This window comes from Hemitrygon akajei, chromosome 19, assembly GCF_048418815.1.
Source record: "Hemitrygon akajei chromosome 19, sHemAka1.3, whole genome shotgun sequence".
Taxonomy (NCBI): Eukaryota; Metazoa; Chordata; class Chondrichthyes; order Myliobatiformes; family Dasyatidae; genus Hemitrygon; species Hemitrygon akajei.
In genome coordinates, this window is record NC_133142.1 from 58378406 (window position 1) to 58392961 (window position 14556).

The 14556-nt window shown below is 42.7% G+C and overlaps 2 protein-coding genes and 1 long non-coding RNA gene across 14 annotated transcripts in view; 2 read left to right on the forward strand and 1 right to left on the reverse strand.

Annotated features, from left to right (window-relative positions):
• abhd14b (abhydrolase domain containing 14B) overlaps positions 1-6122 on the forward strand; it is a 34173-nt gene extending 28051 nt beyond the window's left edge. Inside the window, exons 3-4 of the mRNA XM_073072588.1 lie at positions 2056-2297; positions 4287-6122. Coding sequence (XP_072928689.1) covers positions 2056-2297; positions 4287-4469 — 425 coding nt within the window. The 3' untranslated portion in view covers positions 4470-6122. The remainder of the gene's footprint in view (positions 1-2055; positions 2298-4286) is intronic.
• Positions 1-11167, reverse strand: part of LOC140741965 (uncharacterized) — a 70937-nt gene extending 59770 nt beyond the window's left edge. Inside the window, exons 1-3 of one of the 2 annotated variants that reach the window (XR_012102176.1) lie at positions 10905-11167; positions 10544-10677; positions 2792-2967 (exon numbers count right to left, since the gene is read on the reverse strand). This is a non-coding gene — a long non-coding RNA (uncharacterized lncRNA). The remainder of the gene's footprint in view (positions 1-2791; positions 2968-10543; positions 10678-10904) is intronic. The other variant, XR_012102175.1, reaches the window with a different exon arrangement.
• gmppb (GDP-mannose pyrophosphorylase B) overlaps positions 10370-14556 on the forward strand; it is a 29795-nt gene continuing 25608 nt past the window's right edge. For 2 of the 11 annotated variants that reach the window (XM_073072575.1, XM_073072582.1), the window contains exons 1-3: positions 11234-11389; positions 13116-13201; positions 14215-14388. In XM_073072575.1, the coding sequence (XP_072928676.1) occupies positions 14221-14388 (168 nt within the window). In that variant the 5' untranslated portion in view covers positions 11234-11389; positions 13116-13201; positions 14215-14220. Of the gene's footprint in view, positions 10396-10421; positions 10442-10578; positions 10710-11233; positions 11390-13115; positions 13202-14214; positions 14445-14556 lie in introns of those variants that run through there. The other 9 variants (XM_073072580.1, XM_073072584.1, XM_073072577.1 and 6 more) reach the window with 8 other exon arrangements.

A 14556-nucleotide genomic window follows, 5' to 3' on the forward strand; every position in this document is an offset into this window, starting at 1 on the left:
TGACAGCATGAACATTGCTGGTTGTTGGTAATTATTGGTAATTTCTTCCCCCTCTGCTTCTCCCTTTTTCAAGTTCCCATTTTTTGCTTCCTTCTTAATCCTTTCCTTCTCCTCACCTGCCCAACGCCTCCCTCTGGTGCCTCCTCCCCTTCCTCTCCTATTTCTATTCTAATCCTGTCAAAATGAATGCTAACATTGCATTTGCCTTCCTCACCACTGACTCAACCTGCAAATTTACCTTTAGGGAATCCTGTACAAGGACTCCCAAGTCCCTTTGCACCTCAAATTTTTCAATTTTCTCTCCATTTAGAAAATAGTTTATGCTTTTATTTCATCGACCAAAATGCATAACCATACACTTCCTGATACTGTATTCTATCTGTCACTTCTTTGTCCATTCTCCTAATCTGTCTAAGTCCTTCTGTAGCATCTCTGCTTCCTGCCCCTCCACCTATCTTTATAATGTTCTGCAAACTTGGCCACAAAGCCATCAATGCCTTCATCCAAATCATTGACATATAATGTAAAAAGCTGTTCCACCACAGATCTCTGTGGAACACCACTAGTCACTAGCACTCAACCAGAAAAGGCTCCTTTTATTCCCACTCTTTACCCCCTGCCAGTCAGCCAATGCTCTGTCCATGCTAATATCTTTCCTGTAATACCATAGTCTTCTGTTAGGCAGCCTCATGTCTAGCACCTTGTCAAAGGCCTTCTGAAGATTCAAGTACACAACTGATTCTTTTTTGTCTATCCTGCTTGTTGTTTCTTCAAAGAATTCCAACAGATCTTGTCAGACAAGATTTTCCCTTAAAGAAACCATGCTGACTTTGGCCTACTTTATCATTTGTGTCCAAGTATCCCGAAACCACATCCTTAAGAGTTGACTCCGACATCTTCCCAAATACTGAGGTCAGATTGACTGGCCTGTAATTTCTTTTCTTCTGCCTCTCTCCCTTCTTGAAGTGAGGAGTGATATTTGCAATTTTCCAGTGTTCTGGAACCATGCCAGAATTCATTGATTCTTGAAAAGTCATTACTAATATCTCTACAATCTCTTCAGCCACCTCCTTCCGAACCCTGGGTTGTAGATCATCTGGTCCAGGTGACTTATCTACCTTCAGACCTTTCAGTTTCTCAAGCACCTTCTCCCTGGTAATGGCAACTTCACTCACTTCTGCCCCCTGACACTCTCAAGCTTCTGACATACTGCTAATGTCTTCCACAGTGAAGAGTGACACAAAATACTTTCCTTGTCCCCCATTATTATCTTTCCAACATCATTTTCCAGCTGTCCGCCATCTACTCTCACCTCTCTTTTACATTTGAAGAAACTTTTGGTATCCTCTTTAGTGTTATTGGCCAGCTTACCTTTGTATTCCATCTTTCTTTCTTTCTTAACATTTTTAGTTGCCTTCTGTTGGTTTTTAAAAGCTTCCCAATCCTTTAACTTCCCACTACTTTTTGATTTATTATATGCTCTCCCTTTGGATTTTATGTTGGCTTTTACTTCTCTTGTCAACCACAGTTGTGACATCCTGCCTTTAGTATACTTTTCCTTTGGGATGTATCTATCCTGCACTTTATGAATTGCTCCCAGAAACTCCAGCCATTGCTGCTCTGCCATCATTCCTGCTAGTGTTCCCTTCCAGTCAATTATGTGCCAGTAGAAATGCTGGATGCAGGTTTGCTTTTCAACATTTAAGAGGAGTTTGGTTAAGTACTGGAGGGGAGGGGTATGAAGAGATATGGTTCATGTATAGGTTAATGGGATAAGGCAGAATAACAGTTTAGCACCGATGATGGGCTGAAGGGCCTGTTTTTGTGTTTTAGTGCTTTATGACTATTTCTAGATTGCAGAGATGCTGGGAATTAATCGACATCAGTGACACCTACAAAGGCTGGTAATTGAGCTGCATTATTCTGCTTTGTCTGATTGCACTGGCTGAGTTGTTACTAATGGAGCACTCTTAGTGTTCTGGTGCAATGTGGTTTACTGATGAATATTTTCAGAGCTCTGGCCAATTTTCCTTCTGCTGTTTCCTCCCCTCTTAGGCCTGGGTAACTCTAAAGAATTCACTGCTCCAGCCAAAGTGGGGGATCTTGCTCCCGACAGTTTCCTCTTGAATGTGCTGAAGGGTTTGCAGTTGGATGCAGTGGTGATAATCAGCCCATCACTGAGTGGAATGTATTCACTGCCGTTCCTGTTTAGCCACAGTGATATGGTAAAGGGGTTCATCCCTGTGGCCCCCATCTGCACCGAGAAGTTCTCCGCTGAGCAGTACAGGAACATACAGGTAACCTGGCTCTATCACACAGATTACAGCAGAGTGCTCTTAACATTCTCGGGACGCTCCAGCATGTGAGACAACCAATGAAACACTGAGAAAGTTGGCCATATTATGCCACTTGCTACCACTGATCAATGGTAGCATCCTCTCCAATGATACCAGCGATGACTGCTCCTCCTGCCCTTGTATCTTTATTATAACAGAGCTAACAGCTCTGTACTGAGCCCAATTCTTCTCACCCATATTACTCTTGGTAAAGACATCTACATTGAAGGGACTGACGCCACTCACTTTAAAACTCCACTCTACCTTTCTGCTTTATGTCTGTCTGGCACCCAGTTATCACGTATCTCTAACTAACTCCACTTTGGCTCCCTGTCACAGACTTATCACATGCCATCAGTAGCCTCCAAGGCAAATGCCTGGGGTTGAACTAAAACTTACCAGGAGGCCCCACACCACCAGGTTCAGGAACAGCCGACATGGATAAGTTCACTCACCTCAACACAACTGATTTCACAACCTTTGCACCCACTTTCAAGGAGTTTACGTATCATATTCTCAGTATTATTTATTTATTTGCACGATTTGTCATCTTTTCCATATTGGTTGTTTTTCAGTCTTTGTTGATTTCTAGCTTTTCATAAATTCTGTTTCTTTATCTTCCTGTAAATGTCTGCAAGAAAGTGAATCACAATATAGTATATGGTTACATTATATCTACTTTGATAATAGATTTACTTTGACTTAGATCTAATTTCACCCAAGCTGAGCTTTCAACTCTACTGAATCTCAAGGACAAGAATTTTACATCTAAGGGGTTGAGAGATGTTGGGAACCAAGCTTGGACAGCAAGCAGTCAGCTGGGTAGAGTTTGGGCAGTTAAACCTCTCAGAGCAGAGATGTCAGATAAAGCAATGATATTAACAACCTGGAGGCTCTTTCCACTGAGGTTGGGTGAGACTAGAACTATAGGTCATGGGTTAAGGATGAAGAGTGAAATGTTGAAGGGGAGCTTCTTCACTCAGAGGGTAGTGTGAGTGTGGAACGAGCTGCCAGCATATGCGGGTTTGATTTCAGCATTTAAGAGAAGTTTGGATGGGAGTTGTGGGGTCCAGGTGCAGGTCAATGGGAGTAATCAGATTACTAGTTCAGCATGGACTAGATGGTCGAAGAGCCTATAACCAAGATAGAAACATACTGCATTGCAGAGGTGGAACTGAGTAGTCTTCATGTTTAAAGATGACCAACTTCTCATATGTCATATTCTTATCCTTGTGTTTTAAATAATTTCACAACCCCCTTCCAAGCCACTTTCATTATTCCATTATTGCTGAAATCTCCAGTTCCACAGTTTGTCAATAATCTCTCTCCCTTTCTGACCCATATCTTTCCTTTACCTTCCCTTCACTCTAACCCTAACTTCTGAGATTCACTTTTAGAAAATCTCAGATTCAGATTCATATATTTGTTTATCACACGTACATTGAAGTTAACAACCAACACAACCTAGGGTATGCTGGGGCAGCCTGTTCGTGTTGACATACATTCCAGCGCCAACATAGCATGCCCACCATGCTCAGAACAACACAACAAAACAGCAGCAAAAATGATCACCTTTCCTCCCTTCTACCCACCCACTCACATCATTATATAGTCCTCCAAACCCAGTCTCTTGCCCTTCCTTGTATATCCCCACCTTAGAACTATTGTAATTAAGAATTTGCTCACTTGTTCCCACCATCTCTTGCTTTGAGTTAATCTTGTGAAATGCTTTGATGTGTTTCTACATTCAACACCCAATATGGACACAAGATGTTGACACTGGTCCTTGTGGCCCAGTGAGTCATGACCTCTTTATCAGCTTTTGGAAATTTTTGTAAAACTAAACAGTGGGCAACATATGAGTGATAGCAGATGCTGTGGTGGACTTCACCGGCACTTTAACTGAATGACTGCACTGATCCAGTTACTGATCCGTTTTGTTTTTCACAGACCCCGACGTTGATAGTGTATGGTAGCAATGATAAACCAATGGGAGAGGAGTCGTTTAACAATCTGAAACACCTTTCTAACAACAAGGTGCATGTAATGAATGGGGCACCACATGCCTGCTACCTCAGCAATCCCAAGGAGTGGCATCAGACAGTGTTGGAGTTTCTACAGAATCTGTCCTAAACCCCCTTGGACATGGATCACAGCAACAGAACATTTTATTATTGAATTAATCGTTAATGTCAACCATTTATTATTACAACAATCAGAATACAGCTTGTTTGATCCCTGATATCTTTCCCTTAAAAATAATATAGATTTGTTACAGCTTCAGACCTTCATGCCGAACTACCTGAGCTTCTCACCACTTTGGACATTCAGCTGTCCCGTGTGTATGTTCACACAGAGGACTTTGAACCTTCCACAGAACTTTGTTTTCATTTGTCTGCTCTGGTCAGATTATGTAAATTAATCAGGAAGAAATGTTTATTTTTCAGTCCAGAACTGGCCTGGATGAGAGGGGTATGTAGGTCATTACAGGGGAACACTAAGTCTATTTACAGTGGGAATCAACATTCTAATAACTTGCACATTTGATCCATCTGTTCTTTAATCACTTTTCAAATCACCCCACTTGATTGCTTTTTGGCATACGTCATCTAGAATAGAGTATTACATGCAGCTCTGGTCACCTTCCTACAGAAAGATATCATTAAGATTGAAAGGGTATAGATAAAATATACAAGTATCTTGCCGGGACTTGAAGTTATAGTGAAAGGTAGAATAGGTAAGGACTTTATTCCTTGGAGTTTAGCAGAATGAGGAGAGATTTGATAGAGATAGTATCTAGAGGGCATAAGTTTAAGGTGAGAGGGAAAAGATTAAAAATGAATTTGGACAACTTGTTCTTTTAAAGAGAGGAAGAGTGATATCTATGAGAAATGGGCTGCCAGAAGAAGTGGTTGTGGCAGGAACAACAGCCTTTAGAAGGTGGTTGGATGTACATGGATTGTAAAAAGGATTTAACCGTCTGGTCATTTCTGCTTGTCTTTGGCCTCATTCACAGCTCCAAAACTACCATAGGCTTGAGGCATGGGGCCTTGTATTCTATCTGGGCAAACTGGTAATTCAACAGTTTCATCTGCACAGTTCTGATAATAAACCCATAAGCTCATATTTTTCTTTCTTGGGAGATGCTAATTGGGCTGCTGAGTATTTCCATTATTCTCATTTATGTTAGGTAACCAAACAACTGCTGTACACTGCTTCTTAGTACAACATTTCCCCCATTCCTTCTATCCCTCCACTCAGCACATCCTTCAGAAGCGTGATTGACCAGTCCTCCCATGCTCTTTGACAACACTTATGTAATGCCCTGGTTCATATTTTACTGTTATGCTGTATGTATTTCATTTTGGCAGTTCTGTTAGAGCAGTCTGTTCTGTTTTCATGCTTGTTTGGGTTACTGTTGAAGATGAGGGAGAGGAGAAATGGGTGCCATCCATTTAAGATGGTTGGATTAATGGGAGGTTTCTCTGGTGAGGGACACTAAGGCTGGGCTTGGTGCTTTTGTTCGAGAGAAGACGCTGGGGAGAACCGGTCATAGCATACGATCTGGTGGGAGACCCGTTTGTTCAAGATGGATTGTGAGTGACGTTTGGAAGGTGGAGTGTGCTTTCACATTGACCGAGGGCCCAGCACATGAGTGACAGAGACGTTCAAGATGAGCTCCAACTTGTGCACATTTGACTGTTTAATTAGAATGGGCTGTTTTCTTTTTGTTATTCTTTACTAACCCTTTAGTTAAGATTCATAAATATAATTCCTTTAATTGTAGACAGTGTACTGTCTGTTATTTTGCGGCATTAATTTGTAACAGGGTAGTAAATGACACAGCATCCACACAAACCGGGGTTTGGGGTGGGATCGAGCATGTCTCAATCTCACGAGTTTGGCGGGGCCGGAGGTTGTCTTCCCTAGACTTAGCAGCCAAGGAAACCAGGGTGTTTCACTTATGTCACATGGATTCACCTGCTACTCATCTTTGACGTTCCCTTTGTTCTACCCACACCCTTCCTGCAACATTAAACACATTTAACCTCCTCCCTCACTCATTGTAGTTCTGAATGATGATCATCCACCCAAAACACAATATACAGTATCCTCTTTATAGATAGTCTGCTGTGTTTCCAGCATTACTCATTTTATTTCAGATTTGCAGATGATGGAAGATCTGTTTTGTGCTTTTAGAAAAATCACGATTTTCGTTAATTTTATAAGATGCTGGAAGTGTTTTTTACACTACAGTAATTTTTGTCTTGCAGTGTACTGCTGCTGCAACAAATTCCGTGATGTATATCAATGATATACCTGAATCCAATTCCAACAGTGTGCAAGCACAACTGCACACAATATTCCAGATGCAATCTATCAGTCATGTATAGATGTAACACAACATCCCAACTATTGGAAGTGATTAGGATCAGAACATGGGTTACATCGACCAACTTGATTCACTGGTGAAGGAATAAACCATTTATTCACTACATTTGTTCAAATCCAAATTCGTTGGCCAAAAGAACAGAAATAACAACAATATCAGGGGAAATGGCTGAGATGAGAATGAATAATGTTGTTAATAAGACCAAAGCTAGTTGAGCAGATTAAGAATATCCTTAACAGGGATCCAAGATCAGATTGTTGGGAACTTTCAACAAACTATGTACCTGTATTTCCAGATCTCTTTGTTTTACCACACTCCTCAGGGCCCTACCATTCACTCTGTAAGACCTACCCTAGTTGGTCCTACCAAAGTGCAAAACCTTGCACTTGTCTGCATTACATTCCATCTTTCATTTTTCTGTCTGATGCAGATCCCTCAGCAAACCATGATAGCCAATATAACCCAAATCTTGGTGTCATTCACAAATTTGCTGATCCAATTAATCACATTATCATCCAGACCATTGATATAGATGACAAACAACAATGGACCTAGCATCATTCCCTGCTGCACACTAGTCACAGGCCTCCAGTCAGAGAGGCAACCATCTACTACAACTCCCTGGCTTCTCCCACAAAGCCAATGTCTAATCCAATTTCCTACCTCATCCTGAATGCCGAGTGACTGAATCTTCTTGCCCAGACTCCCATGTGGGACCTTGTTAAATGTCTTACTAAAAGTCTACGTAGACAACATCCACTGCCTTGCCTTCATCCACTTTCCTGGTAACTTCCTCAAAAGATCAGTTAGATGTGATCTACCATGCAGATTATCCTTAATCAGTCCATGTCTGTCCAAATACTTGAATATGTGGTCCCTTGGAATACCTTCCAATGACTTTCCTACAAATGATATCACTCACCAGCCTATAATTTCCTGGTTTCTGTTAAGAGCCTCATTTAAACAGAGGAACAACATTGGCTATCCTCCAATCCTCTGGTACCTCTCCTGTCACTAAGGATGTTTTAAATATCTCTGCTAGGGCCTCAGCAGTTTCTGTGCTTGCCTCCGTAGAGTCCAAGAGGACACCTTATCTCCCTGATTTGCAAACACCTCCTCTGTAATCTGTACAGGGTTCATGAAGTTAATGCTGCTTTGCATCTCTTCTATAGACTTTATCCATGCACAGAATGCATTTAAGATCTCCCCCATCTGTTTTGGACCTCCACACATGGATTACTATTCTGGTCCAATTTTGTTCCTTGAAATACTTTGCTCTTAACAAACCTGTAGAATCCCTTTGGATTCTCCTTCACCTTGTCTGCTAGAGCAACTTCATGCCTTCTTCGAGACTTCCTGATTTCTTTCTTGTATTCCATAGGTAGCTCATTTGTTCCTACCTGCCTGTACTTGCTAGGCACCTCCATTTTTTCTCTTAACCAGCACCTCAATATCTCTTGAAAACCAAGGTTCCCTACACTTGTTATCTTGACAATTTATTCTGACAAGAACAAGCTTTGTACTCTCAAAATTTTGTTTTTGAAGGCCTCCCACTTTTCAAGTACACTTTTGCCACAAAACAACTTGTTCCAATCCACACATTTCTGACACCATCAAAACTGGCCTTTCTCCAATTCACAATCTCAACCCGCAGACCAGATCTAGCTTTTTGCATATTTACTTTGAAACTAACGGCATTGTGGTCACCAGATGCAAAGTGTTCCCCTACACAAACTTCTGTCACCTGTCCTGTCTCATTCCCTAATTGCAGATCCAGTATCACACACACTCTCTCATTGGGACCTCCACGTACTGATGAAGGAAACTTTCCTGAACATTTGACAAACACTATCCTTTTATAGTACGTGATTCCCAGTCAATATGTGGAAAGTTAAAATCATCTATTATAACAACCTTGTATTTCTTGCAACAGTCTGCAATCTCTTTACAATTTTGTTCCTCTAAATCCCAAAGACTGTTGGGTGGTCTGTAACATAGCCCCTATTACCTTTCTTACTTCTCAGTTTCACCCATAACATCTCACTAGTCAAATTCTCCAGTCTGTCCTGACAGAGCACTAGAGTGACCTTTTCCCCGACTAGTAATGTCACCCTTCCTCCTGCTCTGTTATGTCTAAAACCCCCCCCCAATACTGAGCTGCCAATACTGCAACCAAGTCTCACTAATGCCTACATCATCATAATTCTAGGAGTTGATCCATACCCTGTACAAGATTTGTGAGACTGCAATGAGAATATTGTGTACAGTTCTGGTTGCACACCTTTGGAGTGAGAATCAGGTTTATTATCATTAATATACATTGTCTCACAAAAGAACATATTTCACAAATTACTGTTATAAAAATAAATAGTACAAAAGACAAATAATAAGGTGGTGTTCATGGACTGTTCAGAAATCTGATGATAGAGGGAAAGGAGCTGTTCTTAAAATGTTGAGTGAAGATCTTCTGGGTCTGGAACCTCCTTACGGATTTTAGTGATGCATGTACCAGATGGTGAAGACACTTGGAAATGGATGCTGCTTCTTGAGGCACTACCTCCTGAAGATCACCTTGATGGTGTGGAGGGTGGAACCCACTGTCTGAGTTTACAACACTGCAGCCTCTAACAACTGTGAGCATTGGAGGCTCCATACCAGACTGATGCAACCAGTCAGAATGCTCTCTACAGTACACCTGTACAAACTTGCCAGAGTTATGGTGACCTACCAAATTTCCTCAAACTCCTAATGAAAGATGCTGCTGTGGTTTTGTATGATTGCATCAATGTGTTGGATACAAATTAGATCCTCAAAGATGTTGATACCCAGGAACTTCTCTATCCATTACCTCCTCCTGGTGGTCCTTCACCTGCTTTTTCCAATGGTCCACTGTCCTCTCCTACTAGATTCCTTCTTCAGTCCTTTAACACTTCCACCTCTCCTCTCCCACTAGTGTGTGTTCTGACTTGCTGAAGGATGCAACTAAACTAGAGAGGGGTGAAGAAAAGATTTACCATCTAAAATAGGAATAGGTTTAAGGTGAGAGGGGCTCAAGCAGAAGATTTCTCCCATACACAGGTGGTGGGTCCAATTATAAGGTTGAAAGATATTTAGACAGCTCCCTGAATAGGAAAAGTTTAGAGCAACACTTTTTATAGACCAATGCCATTAACCAGGGATTTTGTGAACCCTGGTTTAGAACATTTCAGAGGCCTTGATAAATAGACCAGGACTTAAAGCCAAGATTTTTAATCACAGGAAACTGGAAGAAATATAGTTGAAACAAGTTTAGTTCAACCTGAAAGGACAGCATAAACTGCAATTAAGTGGAAGTGTCATACACCATTCAGAGAAGAATCTGGGGTTAATGTTGTGCAAAAATTACTTCTGAATTAATTATTAACTATATAGAAACATAGGCACAAAGTAAACACATGTAAACCAAACTTACTGCTGTAACAAGGAGATACAGAAGTGAACTCTGGTCTCACCCAGTTATATCCCAAAATCATTTACCCTCAGTCTATTCCTCATGCCTGCTTTATTTTATAAAGAATTTTTGTAGAGCTGGTTTAAAGTTTTAGAAAGGGTGGGAGTGACTAGGGCAGCTGACGGGAGGCCCCGTTTCTCTTCCAGTATCATTAACTAGAAGAATGCTAAAATCAGGTGCCGTGGATCAAGTCTTCAATAACACCTCCTGGTTTCATTTCAGGTTTTCAGCATTAGCGGTTATTTTCTATCTTAAGTCACCGTCTCTGTAGGGAAATCTTAGGAGATTTATGGTCAGCAGCTGTCATGAGCTCCTCTCACGCACCATTAAAAGAGATTCTGCAGATGCTGGAAATCCAGAGCAACAGATGTAAAATGCTGGAGGAACTCAGCAGGTCAGGCAGCATCGATGGAGGCGAATAAAGAGTCGATATTTCGGACCGAGACCCTTCATCAGGACTGAAAAGGCAGAGGGAAAACATCATAATAAGGTGGGTGGTGGGAAAGGAGAACAAGCTGGTAGGTGATAGATGGAACCAAGTGAGCGAGCATAAAGTGAGAATCTGGGAGTGATAAGTAGCAGATATAAAGGGCTGAGAGAGAATCTAACATGGGAGAAAGGGAAGGAGAAGGGGCATCAGATGGAGGTGAGGGGGGAAGAGAGAGAGAGAAAGAAAGAAAATTACCGGAAGTTACAGAAATCAATATTTAAGCCATTAGGTTGGAGGCGACCCAGAGGGAGTAAGAGTAGCCAGAAACGGGACCAAGCTGCTGGATGAAGCGGGTCTACGTCGGATGTGACAATGTCGAGTAGGCCGCACCACAACATGATCGCCACAGGCTCCCAAGTGACTTCTTCCGCTACCTCGGGAGGCCAAGGCCTCCGAACTCCACTCCTGACCCCATCTTGTCTTCCGTGGCGTCACGTCCGAAAGCTGCTGTCGCTCCCTGATTGGTCGATGCAGCCGTTATCTTATTGGGCGCGGGGTGGGGAAAAGCTCACGCTCCGCTTCTCATTGGCCGGCTGACGTGGCCGTTGCCACGCTACGGCGCGGCGGCAGTGCCACGTCTCGTGTGTTTGGGAGGCCGCGGGTGGCGGCTGCCCTCGGGTATTGACTGTACTCGGTGTGCGTGAGTCAGCGGTCACGCGTGGGGCTTCGATCATCCGCAGGTGAGTGTGGGGGCATTGGGAGCAGTTCGAGGGTTGGGCCCCGACTCGAACTGACCGCTGCCGGGCACGGCCGCTGCTCTGTGCTTTGCTCCCAGGCCTTGACCCTCATTCCTGCTCCAGGTGTCGCTGGCCATCAGGAGGCTCGCGGGTGAATAATAAGAGACTGGAGGTGCTGTGATCTGGAGTCCATGAGTTCTAATAGTTTCGGTTGGGGGCGGGTTGAGGAATGAATGGGTGACCTCTCAGGTTGAGATTCTGATAGTGTAGGGGGGAGATAGCCTCTACTGAGATAGGGTGAAAGGGAGGAGTTAGGAGGTGGTAGGTGGAACCAGGTGAGGGTAGGATGGAGGTAGATAGGCTGGAAGGTGACTAGTGGAGACTTTAGAATCTAGATGCTGGAATCAGAGGAGGAATTTCATCAACCAAAGCCTGGTGAATCTGTGGAATTCTTTAGGAGAACCATTAAAGTGAGGGCTGCAATGGGAAGCTGGGTGCTCAACAGTTTAATGGGAAGGAGTTGAGGATATGTGTTCTTTGTGAGGCATCACTTGGTATATGGATAGTTATATTAGAGCATTGTGGAGGCCAAATCATTGGGTGTATTTGAGGCAAAGATTGATAGGTTCTTGACAGATTCTTGATCAGTCCTGATGAAGGGTTTTGGCTGAAATGCCGACTGTACTTGTTTCCATAGATGTTGCCTGGCCTGTTGAGTTCCTTCAGCACTTTGTATGTTTTGCTCTTGATTGATAAGGTGGTTATGGGGAGAAAGCTGGAAGTAGGGGTAAAAATAACAACCAGGTGGTGAAGACTTGATGGGCCAAATGTCCTATGAGGAATGAGATTCGTGAAGGATGATGGGCAGATGAAAGCAATGGTGGGGAGAAATAAAGGGCTGGGGCAACAGAAGGAGGGAGAAAAGAGCACAGGAAATATGGGTTACCTGAAGCTGGAAAATTACACATTCATGCCTTTTAGTTGCAGACTCCCCAGGCAGATTATTGCACTGACATCCTAACAGTGGAGAGGGGTGGCAGATACTGCTGCAGTTGAGTAGGTTGTGTCTAACCATGGCAGAATTTATATTCTGACATTGAGTTGCTGCTGGACAGCACAGATCTCTGAGAGCTTTGGCAGTTGGAAGTTGTTGCAGGTTAGAGTTCAGCCAGCTGAGTTTTGGAGATGAAGTCAAGATTATGGAGGTGTTGGAAAAGTTGAGTTTGGAGTGAAGGTAGGTTTGGAGATGGTTTGACTAATAGATGAGCTTGATTGGGAAAATGTGGTTCTGTCTTCCTCTTTGAATAATATAACACAGTGTTGTGAACATTCTTTGTGGGTTGGGGAGAGTATAGAGACATTGACTAGGAAGTGAGAGTTGTTGATGACAATACATTTGGTCTCCCTAGTGTTTATTTGGTGGAAATTATTGCCCATCCATCGTTCAAAGCTGGACAAGCAGTGTGACAGATGAAATCTCTCACTATCTTTTCTTTCAGTTAGTCCTGACGAAGGGTCTCAGCCCGAAACGTGGACTGTGCTTCTTCCTATAGATGCTGCCTGGCCTGTTGTGTTCCACCAGCATTTTGTGTGTGTATCGTATCGGTCATTTGAGATTTGGTTATGGTTCCCTTACGCTCTTAGCCGAGAGTCCTGCAGGTTGTTGCCTTTCAATGCTTTTTCTAATTTTGTGGTGAAATTATTAAATCATCTCCTAATACCTTTTCAGGGAATACATTCCAAGTCACAGCTTGCAAGTTATCCAGAAAACTGCCGTGATCTTTTATTGCCAGTTAATGCACCAGTTAAAATCAGGTTAGTCTCTGACTTGAGTTGGTTCTCTCATTTTTTTTTGTAGTGTAGGTTCTGATGCTTTCATCAAGGAGAACAGTAAATATGAGGTGCTAAGAATGGAATTCTCTAGAATGTAATTTGTGAGTCTGACACAGTATAGAAACTCTGCCTTATTAAGTCCATCAGCCACCCAGTTATACTAACCCTACATTCTTCTCATTCTCCATGCATTCTGTCAACTCCCTTCCGATCCAACCACTCACCTACAAATCAGGGGCATTGTGCAGAGGCTAATTAACCTCTGGGATGTAGCAGGGAACAGCACCTGGAAGAAGTCCACATGATTACAGAGAGAACATTCAGACTCCACGCCAGAGGTCAGGATTAGGTTCTGTTCAGTGTGGATAGACGTTCAATGATAGTAACTGTGACAGTTGTGGAAACCTCAGCAAAGTGTTTGCACATATGAAGAATGGGAAGCAACGTGTACAATGACTTGGCGCCACAGTAGCGTAGTGGATAGTATGACACCAGTACAGCTCAGGCCGTCAGAGCTTGGAGTTTAATTTCAACATCACCAGTAAGGAGTCTGTGTCCTGCTTGTGGACTGCGTGGGTTTTCTCTGGGTGTTTCGGTTTTGTCCCACGGTTCAAAACTACCTGTTAGTAGTTTAATTGGTTATTGTAAGTTGTCCTGTGATTAGGCTAGGGTTCGATCGCTGGATGGTGCAGCTGGAGGGATTATTCTTCACTGTCTCAGTAAATAGATAAAGGTGGGGTGAATGTTGATGAGTGTTTGTTTTTGTTAATAATGATAATGAAAGATTTGGTGGAGAGCCATTAACATGAAGGTCACAATTGGAAGTTGGGTGTCCAACAGTCTAATGGGAAGGGGTTGAGGATATGTATTCCTAGGCATCTTTGTGGGGCAACGCTTCATATATGGGTTGTCATACCTGTTGTTGCAGCTGTATTGCGTCACTGTTACCTCTGAAATAATGAGTGCGAGGTCAGATTTCCAATTTTGTTTTACAGGTGAAGATGAAAGCATTAATTTTGGTTGGAGGCTATGGTACACGGTTACGACCTTTGACGCTTAGTGTTCCAAAGCCACTGGTGGACTTTTGCAACAAGCCAATTCTCCTGCATCAAGTGGAGGCTTTAGTAAAGGTACACTCACCATCTCAATGGCAGGATGGAGACCCGAATGTGAGAGAACAGTGCACATTATTACCAAGGCATGAATTCAAGCATCCTGCGGAAATGTGAGAGTGTAAAGTGATTGGTTGTCTATAGGGGAATTGTTCCCCAATTATCCTTTCATCATTTACCTCTTTCTTGCACAACCTTGCAAGCTTTCAGCATTGTACAAGCTAA